At 47.0% G+C, this 19,697-nt stretch overlaps 1 protein-coding gene across 1 annotated transcript in view; it reads left to right on the plus strand.

Annotated features, from left to right (window-relative positions):
* The first annotated feature begins 537 nt into the window (after nucleotides 1–537).
* LOC131188372 (procathepsin L-like) overlaps nucleotides 538–19,697 on the plus strand; it is a 24,136-nt gene continuing 4,976 nt past the window's right edge. Inside the window, exons 1-6 of the mRNA XM_058163605.1 lie at nucleotides 538–755; nucleotides 7,643–7,779; nucleotides 9,583–9,705; nucleotides 15,169–15,327; nucleotides 16,516–16,740; nucleotides 19,147–19,315. Of these exons, the coding sequence (XP_058019588.1) occupies nucleotides 7,651–7,779; nucleotides 9,583–9,705; nucleotides 15,169–15,327; nucleotides 16,516–16,740; nucleotides 19,147–19,315 (805 nt within the window). The 5' untranslated portion in view covers nucleotides 538–755; nucleotides 7,643–7,650. The remainder of the gene's footprint in view (nucleotides 756–7,642; nucleotides 7,780–9,582; nucleotides 9,706–15,168; nucleotides 15,328–16,515; nucleotides 16,741–19,146; nucleotides 19,316–19,697) is intronic.

Below are 19,697 nucleotides of genomic sequence, written 5' to 3' on the forward strand. Positions count from 1 at the left end.
TTTTATGGTTTTTTTGTTGTTAGTTGCAAAGTCGTGTCCGACCCATCGCGACCCCATGGACAATGTTCCTCCAGGCCTTCCTGTCCTCTCCCATCCTCTGGAGTCCACTTAAGCTCCCGCCGACTGCTTCAGTGACTCCATCCAGCCACCTCATTCTCTGCCGTCCCCTTCTTCTTTTGCCCTCAATCTTTCCCAGCATTCGGCTCTTCTCCAGTGTGTCCTTCCTTCTCATTAAGTGGCCAAAGTATTTGAGTTTCCTCTTCAGGATCTGGCCTTCTAAAGAGCAGTTATTTAATTAGTTATTTAGTTAAGAGCAACAAATTTATGGTTACTACTCCCCAAAAAAAAGTGGCATTATTAGCTAGGTTTAGAAAATACGCTTTTCCCAAAAGATTCCCACAATTTTGGCCACTCCTGTAGTATTTTTCCTGCACTTGTACCCAGTTCTCTTCTTTGAACCTCACGAGACAGCTCGAGTGATCAAGGCCCCGAGTTCCGGATCACCGCAAGGAAACCACATCCTCTGTTGCGCTGGAGAGCTACCGATGAAAGGCTATGTGGAAGCTGGGCTCGCGTCACAAAATTGTGGCTTCCAGCTTTGCAAAACCCAGCAGGTGGAGGCAGGGCCAGTGAAAGGAAACTGAGGGGGAAGAGAAGGTTTCAAGAGATCTGGTAACTTCTGCCGTTGCAGAGAGACGAGAGACGGGCAAAGGCAGGAAGCCGTCTCTTTTCCTAGCCTTTTCTACGGGAAAGCGGTAAGTGCGGTTGGGAGAAACAGGTCATAAATCGGAGACAGAACTCCCATTTGGTAAGGGGGACGTCAGCCATCGCCCATTAAAACAGGGAGCTGCACTCAAGATCCTAGGAAATGCTTGGTGGTGGTTGGTTTTTTCTTTAGGTAGACTGCCGCAGCTGCTGGAAGCTCCGCTTCACCATCCTGCAGCCAGGGGTATATTGGCCATGTGCCTAAGACAGTTGTGCTCCTTTCACGTCCTCATTTGATCACACACACACACATATGCACACTCTTTATGTGGTCCAATAGACACGTGAGGAGAGGCAGCTGAGTAGATTGTGGTTGGTGTGCACAGTATAAGTTTTAAGAGTTATAACTTAATTGTCAGGTTTTTTGGCAGCTGCAGCTGTTAGGCTGGATTAACAGAGGGATAAAATCAAGATCACGTGAAGTATTAACACCACTTTATAAGGCCTTGGTAAGGCCACACTTGAAATCCGGCATTTAGTTTTGGTCGCCACGATGTAAAAAAGGATGTTGAGACTCTAGGAAGAGTGCAGAGAAGAGCAACAAAGATGATTAGGGGACTGGAGGCTAAAACATAGAAGAACGCTTGCAGGAACTCGGTATGCCTAGTTTAATAAAAAGAAGGACTAGGGGAGACATGATAGCAGTCTTCCAATATCTCAGGGGTTGCCCCAAAGAAGAGGGAGTCAAGCTGTTCTCCAAAGCACCTGAGGGTAGAACAAGAAGCAATGGGTGGAAACCAATCAAGGAGAGAAGCAACCTAGAACTAAGGAGAAATTTCCTGACAGTTAGAAAAATTAATCAGTGGAACGGCTTTCCTTAAGAAGTTGTGGGTGCTCCAATATTGGAGGTTTTGAGGAAGAGACTGGACAGCCATTTGTCTGAAATAGTATAGGGTCTCCTGCCTGAGTCGGGGGTTGGACTGGAAGACCTCCAAGGTCCCTTCCAACTCTGCTATTCTCATATAAATTGATAGGAAGGTAGCAATAGCACTTAGACTTATATACCGCTTTCACAGTGTTTTTACTGCCCTCTCCGAGCGGTTGACAGAGTCAGCCTCTTGCCCCCAACAATCCGGGTCCTCCGAAGGATGGAAGGCTGAGTCAATCTTGAGCCGGGCGAGACTCAAACTGCCAAAGTGGGAAAATGCCAGAATGGGGTGTGTTTGTGTTTGTGTGTGTGTGTGTGTGTGTGTGTGTGGTGTTTGCTTGCGTCCTAGCATTTCCCTATGAAAGTAGATGGGGAAACCCCTGATAGAGTGTCCCGTGAATGAAGAGGGGACGCATAACTTCAGAAGAACCCGAGTGGTCGAAGTCGGAAAATGGGCAAGACCTAGAATTAACGAATTGCATATGGCAGGGGTCTCCAACCTTGACAACTTTAAGACTTGTGGACTTCCAACTCCCAGAGTTTCTCAGCCAGCTTTGCTGGCTGAGGGACTCTGGGAGTTGAAGTCCATAAGTCTTAAGGTTGTCAAGGTTGGAGACCCCTGCCATACGGTGTAGTTGCTCGTTCTAATCTTGGCTGCAAAACTCAGGAAGCCGTCATTACCCAAACTATTGTAAAGGTGTAGTGATGGACACAGCATCAAGAAGACCCCTTGGGGAAGGCGTGGGTGGGTGGAAGGATTGGGAACAATATTCCTGCAACCCAGGGGTGAAATCCAGCAGGTTCTGGAGAATCGGTAGCGGAAATTTTGAGTAGTTCGGAGAACCGGCAAATACCACCTCTGGCTGATCCCAGAGTGGTGAGGGAATGGGGATTTTGCAGTATCCTTCCCCCAGGAGTGGGGATTTTGCAGTATCCTTCCCCCAGGAATGGGGAGGGAATGGGGAATTTGCAGTATTCTTCCCCCAGGAGTGGGGAGGGAATGGGGATTTTGCAGTATCCTTCCCCCAGGAATGGGGAGGGAATGGGGATTTTGCAATATTCTTCCCCCAGGAGTGGGGTGGGAATGGAGATTTTGCAGTATCCTTCCCCTGGAGTGGGGAGGGAATGGAGATTTTGCAGTATCCTTCCCCTGGAGTGGGGAGGGAATGGGGATTTTGCAGTATCCTTCCCCCAGGAGTGAGGAGGGAGTGGGGATTTTGCAGTATCCTTCCCCCAGGAATGGGGGGGAATGGGGATTTTGCAGTATCCTTCCCCCAGGAGTGGGGTGGGAATGGAGATTTTGCAGTATCCTTCCCCCAGGAGTGGGGAGGGAATGGGGATTTTGCAGTATCCTTCCCCTGCCATGCCCACCAAGCCACACCCACAGAACCCGTAGTAAAAAAAATTTGGATTTCATCACCACTGCAATTTAAATCCTAATTCCTAAATCCTAATTCCCCCACCCCACCCCTCGATCACCAATCCTGCATTTTGTTTTTAACCGGCATAACTTTTGGAAAGTGGATGTTTTGCAGAAAGGTTCTCTTCTAGTTTTCCCAGAAAGGCTGCAGTCTCGATGAGGCAAGGTTTGCTTCCTCTGTGCACGTGGCTGCACTCGCGTTTGTGTCTGTGTGTGTTTGTGCATGCGTGTGGTGCATGTGTTTGTGTGTGTGTGTAGGGGAGCAGAACCACAGAAACAGCCACCAATGGGAAGGGAGCCAGGATGGGCTTGCTAGGCTTATGAAATCTTGCACAGACCGACGAATTAATTCTACTTTGTTGTGAAGTACCAACGGAGTGGTACGGTGGCCTAGAGGTGAGGATTTTCACCTCCTATTCAGAAGGTTGAGAGTTCGACCCTAAGCAGTGACAGGAGTTTCTCTTTGAGGGCACAAAAAGAAAATAACTGTATTTTTTGGGCTATCAGACGCAGGGGAGATAAGACGCACTGAGATTTCAAAGAGAAAAACAAGAAAAAAAAGTTTTTGGTTTCCACGTGTCTGGTTTTTGCCCTCCCCGGCCCCCAGGAGCACTCTGCAGGCCTCCCAAACTCTCTGCGCATCCCGTTTTTACGAAAAGCGGGCCTGTTTTGGCCTCCTGAACCCCCCCCCCCACATCTCGTTTTTGCCCTCCCCGGCCCCCAGGAGCAGGCCTCCCGAACCCTGTGCATGTCCCATTTTTCGCAAAAACGAGACACGCTAGGCGGGGTTTCGGGAGGCCAAAAATGACCATATTTGGTGTATAAGACGCACCGACATTTCCACCCTTTTTTAGGGGGTAAAAAAGTGTGTCTTATACTCCGAAAAGTATGGCATCTTCTGCAAACTCCTCATAGGCGTCAGGAAGGGCATCCGGCCAGTTAATGTTCAATTGCCCCGACCCCACCCCGAAGCAAGGGAGCCATGGACTACTGCAATGCTCTCTACATGGGGCTCCCCTTGAGGGGCATCCGGAGGCTACAGTTAGTCCAGAATGCAGCTGCGCGGGTGATAGAGGGAGCCCCTCGTGGCTCCCGAGTGACACCTATCCTGCGCAGGCTGCACTGGCTACCTGTGGCCTTCCGGGTGCGCTTCAAGGTGTTGGTGAACGTCTTTAAAGCGCTCCATGGCATAGGGCCGGGTTACTTACGGGACCGCCTGCTGCTACCGAATACCTCTCACCGACCCGTGCGCTCTCACAGAGAGGGACTCCTCAGGGTGCCATCGGCGCGACAGTGTCGTCTGGCGACGCCCAGGGGAAGGGCCTTCTCGGTGGGGGCTCCCGCCCTCTGGAACGAACTCCCCCCAGGACTTCGTCAACTTCCGGACCTCCGAACCTTTCACCGCGAGCTTAAAACTCACTTATTCACCTGCGCTGGACTGGGTTAGTTTTTTAAGTTTATGGGTTTTTAATGGGTTTTATTTCTAAATTTTAATTCTGGCCAATTTAATAAGTTTTTTAATTGTATTTTAATTGTATTTATAGTGTATTATGTATTTTTACTTGGCTGTGAACCGCCCTGAGTCCTTCGGGAGAAGGGCGGTATACAAATTTAAATAATAATAATAATAATAATAATAATAATAATAATAATGGTAGCGCAGTGGTTAGAGCGCGGTACTGCAGGCTACTTCTGCTGCCTGCCGGCTGCCTGCAATTGAGCCATTCAAATCTCACCAGGCTCAAGGTTGTCTCAACCTTCCGTCCTTCCGAAGTCGGTAAAATGAGGACTCAGATTGTTGGGGGCAACAGGCTGACTCTGTAAACCTCTTAGAGAGGGCTGGAAAGCACTTATGAAGCAGTATATAAGTCTAAGTGCCAAGTGCTATTACAGGCTCATTAAAAAGGAAAAAAAAAAGTCTTCCCCTTTTGTGACCTTGTGACTCGCTTAACAACCGAGTGTTACTAACTTAACAACTGCAGTGGTCCATTTAACATCCCATCCATTCTCAAATTGTACAATCGTATCGGAGGAGAAATCTAGCAAGAGAAAAAAAATAATCTGCCTCTAATATGTCGCTTCATCTAAGGCAGCGGTTCTCAACCTGTGGGTCGGGACCCCGTTGGGGGTCGAATGACGATTTGCCAGGGGTCATCTAAGACCATCGGAAATATGGGAAGTATACTTGCGAGTCGAAGAATCGCGCTCCAATGGTTGACTCCGCAAGCCGGCTGCAGGCTCTTCAAATTGCTAGCCGAATTCGGCTTCAGGCGCGATGAATTAAAAAAAGAGAGAAATCTTTGCTCTGATGTCTCCCTCTCAAGCCAGCTGCAATCACTCCCAATCGCTAGCCTAACCTGGCTTCAGGCGCGATAAACTTAATAGGGGAGGAGTCTCCGCTTTAATGCCTCCGTCCTCAAGGCAATCGCAAGCAGTTCAGATCGCTAGCCGATACGGCTTCAGGCGCGATAAATTCGAAACGAAAATAATTTTACATTTGGGGTCGCCACATTGTGGGGGAATTGTGTTAAAGGGGTTGCCACATCGTGGGGAATTGTATTAAAGGGGTCGCAGCACTATAAAGGTTGAGAACCACTGATCTAAGGCCTCATGAATCTCTGTTCAATTTGCAGGCCTTGGTGTGTGCAATGCTGTGCACACCTGCTAGGATTAAGGCTACGATATATGGAGAACTTCTCCAATCCTGGCACACACACACACACACACACACACACCCCTGGCTGTGTGCCTGCTGAACATGGAATATTAGAATAAGAAAGTGGAAGGCACCCTGGAGGTCGTCTAGTCCAACCCCCTGCTCAAGCAGGAGAACCTATAACATTTCAGACAAATCTCTTCTTAAAATTAGAATTTTTAGAATTTTATTGGCCAAGTGTGATTGGACACACAAGGAATTTGTCTTGGTGCATATGCTCTCAGTGTACATAAAAGAAAAGATACGTTCATCAAGGTACAACATTTACAACACAATTGATGATCAATATATCAATATAAATCATAAGGATTGCCAGCAACAAGTTATAGTCATACAGTCGTAAGTGGAAAGAGATTGGTGATGGGAACTATGAGAAGATTAATAGTAGTGCAGATTCAGTAAATAGTCCGACAGTGTTGAGGGAATTATTTGTTTGTTGAGTGATGTTGAAGCACCCACAGTTTACGGAAGCAGTGATTGTTCTAGTTATCAGGAAATTTCTCCTTAGTTCTAAATTGCTTCTCTCCTTGATTAGTTTCCACCTGTTGCTTCTTGTCTTGCCCTCAGGTCAGCGAGGAAATCCAATTTTTTTTTTTATTACTGGTTCTGTGGGTGTGGCTTGGTGGGCGTGGCAGGGGAAGGATACTGCAAAATCTCCATTCCCACCTCACTCTGGGGCCAGTCAAGAGGTGGTATTTGCCGGTTCTCCAAACTACTCAAAATTTCCACTACCGGTTCTCCAGAAGTGGTCAGAACCTGCTGGATTTCACCCCTGCCTCAGGTGCTTTGGAGAATAGCTTGACTCCCTCTTCTTTGTGGCAACCCCTGAGATATTGGAACACAGCTATCATGTCTCTCCTAGTCCTTCTTTTCATCAAACTAGACATAACCAATTCCAGCAACCGTTCTTCATATGTTTTAGCCTCCAGTCCCCCTAATCATCTTTGTTGCTCTTCTCTGCACTCTTTCTAGAGTCTCAACATCTTTTTTACATCATGGTGACCAAAACTGGATGCAATATTCCAAGTGTGGCCTTACCAAGGCCTTATAAAGTGGTATTAACACTTCACGTGATCTTGATTCTATCCCTCTGTTTATGCAGCCCAGAACTGTGTTGGCTTTTTTGGCAGCTGCTGCACACGGCTGGCTCATATCTAAACGGTTGTCCACTAGGACTCCAAGATCCCTCTCACAGGTACTACTATTGAGGGAGGTACCACCTGTCCTATTTTTTTTTTTTTTTTGCATTTATATCCCGCCCTTCTCCGAAGACTCAGGGCGGCTTACACTATGTCAACCAATAGTCTTCATCCATTTGTATATTATATACAAAGTCAACTTATTGCCCCCCCAACAATCTGGGTCCTCATTTTACCTACCTTATAAAGGATGGAAGGCTGAGTCAACCTTGGGCCTGGTGGGACTAGAACCTGCAGTAATTGCAAGCAGCTGCTGTTAATAACAGACTGCATTAGCAGTCTGAGCCACAGAGGCCCCTGTGCATTTTTTTCTTGTCTTACTTTTCCCTATATTGAATTTGAATGGATATTTTTGAAAACTTCAAAATGTCCAACTGAGATGATGGTGGTTGTTTTTTTTCTGTTAATGACTTAGGGAAGAGGGAAGAGACAAGAGAAAATGCTTATTAAATTTGCAAAGGGTTACAAAACTGGGTGGAATTACTTACTCCAGTAGGCTGGAGACATGGGTTCAAAACAACAGACTGAAATTTAACCGGTACAAACGCAAAGCTTTCTATTTAGAAGAGAAATCAATCAATTGAGGGGGGGGGCGGTGAATAAAATCACGAGGGGATAAAAGGTCCCCAGCTTTGAGCATCCTTAACCCTCAGGATATCTTCATTTCCACCAAGACATAGACATGCTGTCGTTTTGTTGGCTCATCATGACCACGCTGGTCTTCCTGAAGGTGTCCTGCAGCCCCGTAAATCTGGCCCTGGAGGGAGCATGGAAGGGATGGAAAGAAACCCACACCAAGGATTACCTGGAGGTGAGTTTGTGTGAGTCTTGCAAGGTAGTCCAGATGGGAAGGGCCTCCAGAAAACCTAATTCTACTCTATTAAAGAGTAGGCTTAAATAGGGTTTTAAATATGGATTTTATTGGGGTTTATTTTTTATATTTTGTATGGTATTTTAAATTTAGGCTATTTTGAATAAGTTTTTTAAAATGTGTTTTATTGTAATATATTGTATTATTTTATTTGCCTGTGCACTGCCCTGAGTCCTTCGGGAGAAGGGCGGTATACAAATTTTATTATTATTATTATTATTATTATTATTATTATTATTATTATTATTATTATTATTATTATTATTATTATTATTATTATTATTGTGAGGTTACATCAAGGGTTCTCAACTTTGGCAGCTTTGAGATAGGTGGATTTCAGCTCCCAGAATTCCCGAGCCAGCAGGCTTTAAGAGGGTTGGACTTCGACTCCCAGAATTCCCCAGCTGACACATTAAGAGGGGTAGACTTCAACTCCCAGAATTCCTCAGCCAGCATGCTTTAAGATGGGTGGTTGCCAACTTCCAGAATTCTCCAACCAACATGCTTTAAAATGGGTGGATTTCAATTCCCAGAATTCCCAAGCCAGCATGCTTTAAGATGGGTGGACTTCCACTCCCAGAATTCCCCACTTAGCATGCTTTAAGATGGGTGGATGTCAACTTTTCACACTTATGACCGTTGCAGCATCCTCATGGACACATGATCAAATTGTGGTGGACAATCACTTAAATATGAGCCAGCCGTGTGCAGCAGCTGTTAAAAAAGCCAACACAGTTCTGGGCTGCATAAACAGAGGGATAGAATCAAGATCACGTGAAGTGTTAGTGCCACTTTATAATGCCTTGGTAAGGCCACACTTGGAATATTGCATCCAGTTTTGGTCGCCACGATGTAAAAAAGATGTTGAGACTCTAGAAAGAGTGCAGAGAAGAGCAACAAAGAGGATTAGGGGACTGGAGGATAAAACATATGAAGAACGGTTGCAGGAACTGGGTATGTCTAGTTTAATGAAAAGAAGGACTAGGAGAGACATGATAGCAGTCTTCCAATATCTCAGGGGCTGCCACAAAGAAGAGGGAGTCAAGCTATTCTCCAAAGCACCTGAGGGTAGAACAAGAAGCAATGGGTGGAAACTGATCAAGGAGAGAAGCAACTTAGAACTAAGGAGAAATTTCCTGACAGTGAGAACAATTAATAAGTGGAACGACTTGCCTGCAGAAGTTGTGAATGCTCCAACACTGGAAATTTTTAAGAAGATGCTGGATAACCATTTGTCTGAAGTGGTTTAGGGTTTCCTGCCTGGGCAGGGGGTTGGACTAGAAGGCCTCCAAGGTCCCTTCCAACTCTGTTGTTATTATTAATAATAATAATAATAAATTCAGATGCTTGGCAACTGGCTCATATTTATGGTGGTTGCCCTGTCCTGGGGTCATGTGATCCTTTTTTGTGGCCTTCTGCCCAGCAAAATCAATGGAGGAACCGGATTCACTTAACAACCTCGTTCCTAACTTAACAACTGCCTTGATTCACTTAACAACTATGGCAAGAAAGGCTGTAAAACGGGTCAAACCTCACTTAATGACTGTCTCGCTTAGCAACAAAAATGCCGGGCTCAATTGCGGTCGTAACGCGAGGACTGCCTTGTCTCGAAATCTCCCTGAAACAAATGTTCTTTAAAATGTTCTTTAAATTTGAAGTTCTTTTTCCCCTTGGGGCGATCTTGGGCTTCGGGAGACTCGTTTCTGTGTCTCAATTTGTGACGGGCCCTTTGTGTCGTTACAGGAGGAAGAAGCTTTTCGTCGGATGGTCTGGGAGAAGAACCTGTGGAGGATTGAACAGCACAATTTGGAAGCCGCTCGGGGCAAACACAGTTTCCAATTGGCCATGAACCACTTGGGTGATCTGGTAACCAGGCAAAACTCTGGAAGGGATGGGATTTAAATCATTTAACAACCGGTTCTCTGCCCTAATGGCCGCCTGGGTGGGCGTGGCCAGGGTGGGCGTGGCCAGGGTGTGAGTGACAGGCAGCACTCGGCATCCTGCACCCCCCCGGGAGCAAAAATGGTCCACAGGGGGGCGCTGCACCCCTCCAGCGGCCCGTTTTGGGCCTAGTATTTATTTATTTATTTATTTATTTATTTATTTATTTATTTATTTATTTATTTATTTATTCATTCATTCATTCATTCATTCATTCATTCATTCATATTTTTATACCGCCCTTCTCCGAAGACTCAGGGCGGTGTACAGCCAATAAAACAACAAAAATCCTAAACAAATTAAGGAATAGAATTTTTTATTGGCCAAGTGTGATTGGACACACAAGGAATTTGTCTTGGTGCAGATGCTCTCAGTGTACATAAAAGAAAAGATACGTTCATCAAGGTACAACACTTGCAACACAATTGATTGTCAATATATCAATATAAATCATAAGGATTGCCAGCAACAAGTTATAGTCATACAGTCATCAGTGGAAAGAGATTGGTGATGGGAACTATGAGAAGATTAATAGTAGTGCAGATTTAGTAAATAGTTTGACAGTGTTGAGGGAATTATTTGTTTAGCAGAGTGATGGCCTTCGGGAAAAAACTGTTCTTGTGTCTGGTTGTTCTGGTGTGCAGTGCTCTATAGCATCGTTTTGAGGGTAGGAGTTGAAAGAGTTTATGTCCAGGATGCGAGGGATCTGCAAATATTTTCACGGCCCTCTTCTTGATTCGTGCAGTATACAGGTCCTCAATGGAAGGCAGGTTGGTTGCAATTATTTTTCCTGCAGTTCTAATTATTAAAATACTATAACAAGTTTAAAAATCTGATTCTGATCGCTGTATACTTAAAATATTAGCTAAAATTTTTCAGAAGCTAAAACCCTTTTAAAAAACCCGCTAAAACCCCCCATATTAAAATCAATCAATCAGGCCAGCCCCGCTTGGTGGAAAAAGAAAGTCTTGAGCTCGCGTTTAAAGGTCCGGAGATCAGGGAGGAGACGGAGTCCCACCGGCAGCTCGTTCCATAGAGCCGGGGCCCCCACAGAGAACGCTCTTCCCCTGGGGGCCACCAGCCGACATTGGCTGGCCGACGGCACCCTAAGAAGGCCCTCCCTGTGAGCGCGCACTGGACGTACCGGACAATGGGAGGTAACTGGCGGCAGCAGGCAGTCCCGTAAATATCCCGGTCCAATGCCATGGAGCGCTTTAAAGGTGATAACCAACACCTTGAAGCGCACCCGGAAGACCACCGGCAACCAATGCAGCCTGCGCAGGAGAGGTGTTACATGGGAGCTACAAGGAGCTCCCTCAATCCCCCGCACGGCCGCATTCTGTACCAGTTGGAGCTTCCAGGTGTTCCTCAAGGAGAGCCTCCCTGCAGCCTTCTGGGAGCCAAAATGGGGTGTGTGGGGACTCCTGGAAGGGGCAGGGTGTGGAGAGATGGGGCGGGGCCGGCCAGCAATTTAACAACCGGTTTGGCCAAACCGGCTGAATCCCACCACTGGTTCAGTTGCTCAGTTGTGTCTGATCCTTTTTTTTTTTTTTGTAATTTTTATTTTTAACAAACAAACATACATAAAATCATCATCAATCCAAATACATTGTGTCGGTGGGTTGATCCCCAATCCTGTGTGCCCATATACATTCCAATTAATTTATCTATACTTACATTTTATCCATCTGATATGTCTCTCAACTATAATCAAATAATTTCTTATTAATTATAATTTATTTTATTTATTTATTTGATTTTTATACCACCCTTCTCCCGAAGGACTCAGGGCGGTGTACAGGCAAAAATAAAACAGATAATACAATATACAATTTAAAATGCAAATTAAAAAACTTATTTTAAAATTAGCCTGAAAAGTTAAAATATACCATAAACTAAAAACCCCATTTAAAATTAATTAATAAAAAATTTAAAATTAATAAAATTCAGTTCAAGCCAGCCCCGCGCGAATGAAAAGGTGTGTCTTCAGTTCGCGACGGAATGTCCGAAGGTCAGGTATTTGGCGTAAACCCGGGGGAAGCTCGTTCCAGAGTGTGGGAGCCCCCACAGAGAAGGCCCTCCCCCTGGGGGCCGCCAGCCGACATTGTTTGGCGGACGGCACCCTGAGAAGTCCCTCTCTGTGAGAGCGTACGGGTCGGTGGGAGGCATATGGTAACATTTCAATTTCTCCGGTTGTGTCTGATCTTTGTGACCCCATGGACCACACAGCACGCCAGGTCCCTCTGTCCTCCATTGTCTCCCAGATTTTGCCAAATTCACGTTCGTTGTGTCGACGACACTATCCAGCCATCTCATCCTCTGCTGTTCCCTTCCATTCTGGTCTTTCCCAACATCGGGGTCTCCTCCAATGAGTCCTCTCGTCTCATTGGGTGGCCGAAGTACAGGTAATCCTCGCCTTACGACCACAATGGAGCCCCAGATTTCTGCGGCAAAGTGAGACATGTATTCAGTGAGTTTTGCCCCATCTTACGACCTTTTGTGCCACAGTCGTTGAGTGAATCACTGCAGGTGTCAAGTTAGTAACCTGCTTGTTAAGCGAATCTGGCTTCCCCATCGATTTGGCCTGTCGTCACGTGACCCTGGGGCACTGCGACCGTCATAAATAGGAGCCAGTTGCCGAGCATCCTAATGTAAATCAAAAGACCATGGACATGCTGCATGTCGTAAGTGTGAGGACACAGTCATAAGTCACTTTTTGCAGTGCCGTCGTAAGTTCAGATGGTCACTAAACGAATGGTTGTAAGTCAAGGACCACCTGTACTTTTTAAGTTTTGCAAGATTCTTTTAATGTAACCTGACAATAAAGTTAGTGCTAGAACTCTTGGAGTTGCGGTCCACAGAAGCTGAATGGAGAATTCTGGGAACTGAAGTTAACAAATGCTAGCTGGGGAATTAACAGATTGACAGAGTTGGAAGGGACCTTGTAGGTCATCTAGTCCAACCCCCTGCCCAAGCAGACCCTACACCATTTCTGACAGATGGCAGTCCAGTCTCTTCTTGAAAGCCTCCACTGATGAAGCTCCCACAACTCCCGAAGGCAACTTCTGTTCCATGGGTTGATTGTTCTCACTGTCAGAAAATTTCTCCTTATTTCTAGGTTGAATCTCTCCTTGATCAGTTTCCATCCATTATTCCTTATCTGGCTTGGAAAATAGCTTGACCCCCAACTCCTCTCTGTGGCAGCCCCTCAAATATTGGAAGACTGCTATCATGTCTCCCCTGGTCCTTCTCTTCACTAGACTAGCCAGGCCCTGTTCCTGTAACAGTTCTTCATATGTTTTAGCCTCCAGTCCCCTAATCAACTTTGTTGCTCTTCTCTGCACTTTTTCTAGAGTCTCAACATCTTTTTATAGTGTGATGACCAAAACTGGATGCAGTACTCTAGGTGTGGTCTTACTAAGGCTTTCTAGGGTGGTATTAGGACCTCCCTTGATCTTGATTGTATCCCTCTGTTAATGCAATTTAGGATTGTGTTGGCTTTTTTAGCTGCCGCTGCATACAGCTGGCTCATACTTAGCTGGTTGTCCCCTAAAACTCCAAGATCCCTCTCAGAGTATTTGCTATTAAGCCTGGTTTCACCCAGTTTATATGTGTCCTATTGGTTTTTCTTGCCTAAATATAAGACTTGACTTTTCTCTACACTGAATTTCATTTTGTTAGATGGGGCCCAGGGTTCAGGTCAGAGGTGGGTTTCTGCAGGTTCTGACCAGTTCTTGAGAACCGGTAGCGGAAAGTTTGAGTAGTTAGCAGAACCAGTAGTAAAAATTCTGACTGGCCCCGCCCCCATTTATTCTCTGCCTCCCAGGTCCCAGCTGATCGGGAGAAAATGGGGATTTTGCAGTATCCTTCCCCTGCCACGCCCACCAAGCCACGCCCACCAAGCCACGCCCACAGAACCGGTAGTAAAAAAATTTGAAACCCACCATTGGTTCAGGTCTGTCTTCTAGGGCAGTGTTGGTGAAACTTTATGGCACCAAGTGCTGAAACGGGAACGCGTGCGAGGGGGAGGGCACCAAAAACTGGAAGAGTAGCTCCCCAGCGCGCACACGCGGGAGCACCAGAAACAGGAAGAGCATGGGTGGTGGGCAGGCATGTGCCAGGAAGCTGAGCTTCTGGTTCCCGGCTCGCGCATGCGCGCCGCCCAGCTGGTCTTCGCACGCATGTGTGCACCAGAAACCGGAAGACCAGGTGACCGCCGGAAACGGAAAGCTCACCTTCCTGGTGCGCACATGCCCACCAGCTCTTCCGGTTTCCAGCACTCCCACACACGCAAAGACCAGTTGTAGAGTTGAAGTCCACAGATGCTGGCTAGGGGATTCTGGGAGTTGAAGTCCACAGATGCTGGCTAGGGGATTCTGGGAATTGAAGTCCACAGATGCTGGCTAGGGGATTCTGGGAGTTGAAGTCCACAGATGCTGGCTAGGGGATTCTGGGAGTTGAAGTCCACAGATGCTGGCTAGGGGATTCTGGGAGTTGAAGTCCACAGATGCTGGCTAGGGGATTCTGGGAGTTGAAGTCCACAGATGCTGGCTAGGGGATTCTGGGAGTTGAAGTCCACAGATGCTGGCTAGGGGATTCTGGGAGTTGAAATCTACAGATGCTGGCTAGGGAATTTTGGGAGTTGAAGTCCACAGATGCTGGCTATGGGATTCTGGGAGTTGAAATCTACAGATGCTGGCTAGGGGATTCTGGGAGTTGAAGTCCACAGATGCTGGCTAGGGGATTCTGGGAGTTGAAGTCCACAGATGCTGGCTAGGGGATTCTGGGAGTTGAAGTCCACAGATGCTGGCTAGGGGATTCTGGGAGTTGAAGTCCACAGATGCTGGCTATGGGATTCTGGGAATTGAAGTCCACAGATGCTGGCTAGGGGATTCTGGGAGTTGAAGTCCACAGATGCTGGCTATGGAATTTTGGGAATTGAAGTCCACAGATGCTGGCTATGGGATTCTGGGAGTTGAAATCTACAGATGCTGGCTAGGGGATTCTGGGAGTTGAAATCTACAGATGCTGGCTAGGGGATTCTGGGAGTTGAAATCTATAGATGCTGGCTAGGGGATTCTGGGAGTTGAAATCTACAGATGCTGGCTAGGGAATTCTGGGAGTTGAAGTCCACAGATGCTGGCTAGGGGATTCTGGGAGTTGAAGTCCACAGATGCTGGCTAGGGGATTCTGGGAGTTGAAGTCCACATACCTTTAAGTTGCCAAGCTCTAGAGGGCTACACATTGGCCTCCCTTGGATGACAACCTTACAAGTCGCTCCGATTTCCATCTGCACCTTCTCTGCCTCCTCCCACGGCTTGCTCTCCTGTCCTGCTGAAAAGTTGAAGACTCACAAGCGGCAGACAAAATTCCTGATTTCTTCTCCAGACAGATGAGGAGTTTAACCAGATGCTGAACGGTTTCCAGCCCAATTTAGCCGAAGAGTACGAAGAGGGCGACACTTACTTCCAAGGATCAGCCACGGAGGAGACACCCAAGCAGGTGGACTGGCGTACGAAGGGTTACGTTACTCCTGTAAAAAATCAGGTGAGTCCTGGAGATTTTGTACTCCAGCTAGAATTTCTCTCTCTCTCTCTTTTTTCACCTTTACCTGCATCTCTATAAACTGCCTTCTTCTTCTTCCTCTTGCCGCTGCTGCAATGATACGGGACAGAGAAATTCAGCTTTGTTCTCCTGTTCCTGCAGGGCACTTCCATTGATCAATCTTTGTCTTCTTCTTCCTCCTGTTTCTCTTCTTCTCATTCCCCTCCTTCTCTTTCTTCTCCTCTTTCTTTGATCCTTCTCTACCTTCTTCTCCTTCTCCTTCTCTCCTCCTTCTCCCCTCCCTTCCTCTTTTCTTCCTCTTCCTTTTTTGTTTCTTCTTCTCTTCGCTTTCTTCCTATCTTCTCCTTCTTCTTGTCTTTCTCTTTTTTCTCCTCCCCTATCTCTTCCTCCTCCCTCTCCTTCTGCTGGCCTCCTCCTCCTTGTCCCCCTCCTCCTCCCTCTCCTCCTCCATTTCTCCTCCTCCCCCTTTACCACTCCTTCCCTTTCCTTCTTTCCACCTCCTCCTCCTCCATTTCTCCTTCTCCTCCTCCATTTCTTCCCTTCTTCTTCTCTCCTTCTCCTTCTCCTTTTCCTTCTCCATTTCTCCTTCTTTCCTACTACTCCTTCCCTTTCCTTTCCCTTCTCCTTCCCTTTCTTTCCTCCCCTCCTTCTCCAATTCTCCTCCTCCTCCATTTCTTCCCTTCTTCTTCTCTCCTTCTCCTTTTCCTTCTCCATTTCTCCTTCTCCTCCATTTCTTCTCCCCTCCTCTCTACCATTCCTTCCTTCTCTCCTCCTCCTTCTTCTCCATTTCTTCTCCTCCATTTCTCTTCTTCCTCCTCTCTACCCCTCCTTCCCTTCCCTCCTCCTCCTCCTCCTTCCCTTCTGCTTTCTCTTCATTTCTTCTCCTTTTCCTTCTCTGTCTCCATCTTCCTCCTCCTTCCCCTTCCCCATCTACCTTCTCTTCATCTTCCTTCTCCTTCTCCTTCTCCTTCTCCTTCTCCTTCTCCTTCTCTGTCTCCATCTTCCTCCTCCTTCTCCTTCCCCATCTACCTTCTCTTCATCTTCCTTCTCCTCCTTCTCTGTCTCCATCTTCCTCCTCCTCCTCCTCCATTCAATACAGAGCCAGCTTTGGCCTCTTGGTCCTCCTTGGTCCTTCTTGGAGCTCCTCCCAGCCTCTTGCTGTCTTCACAGGGTCGTTGTGGCTCCTGCTGGGCCTTCAGTGCCACGGGGGCTCTGGAAGGGCTGCTCTTCAAGAAGACCGGCAAGCTGGTCTCCCTGAGCGAACAAAACCTCATGGATTGCTCCTGGAAGCTGGGCAACAAGGGCTGTCATGGGGGCTACGTCAGCCACGCCTTTGAGTACGTTTGGCAAAACGGAGGCATCGATTCGGAGCAGGATTACCCTTACCAGGAGAAGGTGAGAGAGGGGAACAAGGCGGACATGGGCAAGGCATAAAATACCGGTGGAAGAGAATATTTGTAGCTCTGTTGTGTCTGTGTCCCCCCCGAACCGGGCCCCCAGCCAGAAAGTGACTCGGAAAGTGAGGGGGAAGGGCCGTCAGGACTTACCTCGGGAGCATCGGCTTTCCTGGCTCAGCTCCAGGAGCCAGAGGCAGGCCAGGTGGAGGAGATAACAAGGCCTCCGTCCCCTGACTCTTTCCCTCCCCAGGCCATGCCTTCATACCCAGCTGATGGCAATCAGGCCTGGCTGGACCCTAGGTTTCGTAGGCAGGAGAGACGGGAACAACAGAAGCAGGGGTGGGGCAGGCCTAGGAAGTGCTGAGTCACGGAGCCACACCCCACAGGATATAAAAGGCAGCGAGAGCTGGTGTGTCTCTTTGTAACAGGCAAATCCACTCATTGACTAGAGCTGAAGTTTGTGACTCACCAGCGTCGTGGAAGATAACGAGGGCTCTTGGCAGACGCTGGCTCTTTTGTCGCCAGAGCTGATAGTGCCGGCTACTTAAGCCATCATTCGGACGGAGGCGGAGGAGGACAGAACAACCTCAGAGTTGAACTGTCCGAGTCCTCGGTGCTCTCTGAGCTTGGTGCTATTCCTGCAGACGTCTCATTACACACGAGGTAACATCATCAGTGCTCGAAGAAGGAAGAGGCCCACTCCTTTGCAGCACTGATGATGTTACCTAGTTAAATCACAAAATGTCTGCGAGGAAAGAGGCAAGTTTTGGAGACTACCGAAGACGGCCCAAGATCGTACAGCCCTTGGAGTTTGGAACTCTCCGTTTGTGGTTATTATTCCTCTATTTACCGGCCGTTTTTGCTAAAAGATCGTATTTTACAGGTTCTCCTCAACTTGCAACGGTTCATTTTGTGACCATTCAAAGTTACAACGGCATCAGGGGTGGGTTTCACTGGTTCACCCAGGGATGAAATAATAATAATAATAATAATAATAATAATAATAATAATAATAATAATAATAATAACAACAACAACAACAACAACAACAACAACAACAACTATTATTATTATTATTATTACTACTATTATTACTATTACTATTATTATTATTATTTAATTTCTATACCGCCCTTCTCCCGAAGGACTCAGGACGGTTTACAGCCAGGTAAAAACAACAATCAATAAATACAATATAAATAATGTAATGTTATTTTAAATTTTCTGGCAAATTTGAATCAGTTTTTTAAGGGTTGTTTTAATTATTGTGTATGTTTCTGTTTGTATTTTATTTGCCTGTTCACCACCCTGAGTCCTTCGGGAGAAGGGCGGTATACAAATTAAAACATTATTATTATTGTTGTTATTGTTATTGTTATTGTTATTGTTATTATATTATTATTATTATTATTATTATTATTATTAATTATTATTATTATTAAATAAAACCAATGTTAAAAAGCTTATTCAATTTGGCCCGTCATTTAAAAAAATACACTAATCATAAAAACCCCATTAAAATTACTAATAAAACTAATTTTATGCCAGTCCTGCGCGGAAGAATAAATACGTCTTCAGCTCGCGGCGGAAGGTCCGGAGGTCGGGAAGTTGTCGAAGTCCTGGGGGAAGTTTGTTCCAGAGGGAAGGAGCCCCCACAGAGAAGGCTCTCCCCCTGGGGGTCGCCAGCCGACATTGTTTGGCTGACGGCACCCTGAGGAGTCCCTCCCTGTGAGAGCGCACGGATCGATGAGAGGCAAACGTCGGCAGAAGGCGGTCCCGTAAATAACCTGGTCCTAAGCCATGGAGCGCTTTAAAGGTGGTAACCAATACCTTGAAGTGCACCCGATAGACCACAGCCAGTGCAGCTTGCGCAGGAGTGGTGTTACATGGGAGCCACGAGTGCTCCCGGTTCGAACTGGATCGCCCGATCTGGTAGCGATGGTTCGGAGAACCGGTAGCAAAAATCCTTGCCCCCCACCCCCACCTTCCCCTCCCCGCATGCCCAGCTGAGCTGCGCAATCATCAGAGATTGTTTGTTTTTTTACTTTTAAAAGCATTTTTTCTTCGGCTGAAAAAATGCTTTTAAAAGTTAAAAAAAAACAGCCTCTGATGATCGCGCAGCTCAGCTGGGCGTTAAAAAAAGAGAGTCTTCTATCTAAGCAGGGGGTTGGACTAGAAGACCTCCGAGGTCCCTTCCAGTCATTATGATTCTCTGTTCTAGGTCAGGGGTCTCCAACCTTGGCCACTTTAAGCCTGGAGGACTTCAACTCCCAGAATTCCCCAGCCAGCAAAGCTGGCTTGGGAATTCTGAGAGTTGAAGTCCTCCAGGCTTAAAGTGGCCAAGGTTGGAGACCCCTGTTCTAGGTGTCCGTTTTCCTGCGTCTTCTCATCCCATCTCTTGCAGGATGGCTTCAACTGTCAATACAAACCTGAAACTCGGGCGGGCAACTGCACGTCCTTAGTGCGGATTCCGCCAGAGAATGAGACAGCGCTGGAGCAAGCTGTAGCCACGATGGGACCCATATCATTGGGTGTGGACGCTCGGAGTTTCCAGTTCCATTTCTATAAGTCGGGTAAGGAGAACTGAGGGACGCGGTGGCTTAGTGGGTAAGAGATGCTGAGCTTGTCGATCGAAAGGTCGGCCGTTCAGCGGTTCGAATCCCTAGTGCTGCCACGTAACGGGGTGGGCTCCCGTGACTTGTCCCAGCTTCTGCCAACCTAGCAGTTCGAAAGCACGTAAAAAATGCAAGTAGAAAAATAGGGACCACCTTTGGTGGGAAGGGAACAGCGTTCATGCGCCTTTGGCATTGAGTCGTGCCGGCCCCATGACCACGGAGACGTCTTCGGACACGCTGGCTTTGAAACGGAGATGAGCAGTGCCCCCTAGAGTCGGGAACGGCTAGCACATATGTGCGAGGGGAACCTTTACCTTTACCTTTAAGGAGAACTGAGGCA

The sequence above is a fragment of the Ahaetulla prasina genome, chromosome 1, assembly GCF_028640845.1.
Source record: "Ahaetulla prasina isolate Xishuangbanna chromosome 1, ASM2864084v1, whole genome shotgun sequence".
Classification (NCBI taxonomy): domain Eukaryota; kingdom Metazoa; phylum Chordata; class Lepidosauria; order Squamata; family Colubridae; genus Ahaetulla; species Ahaetulla prasina.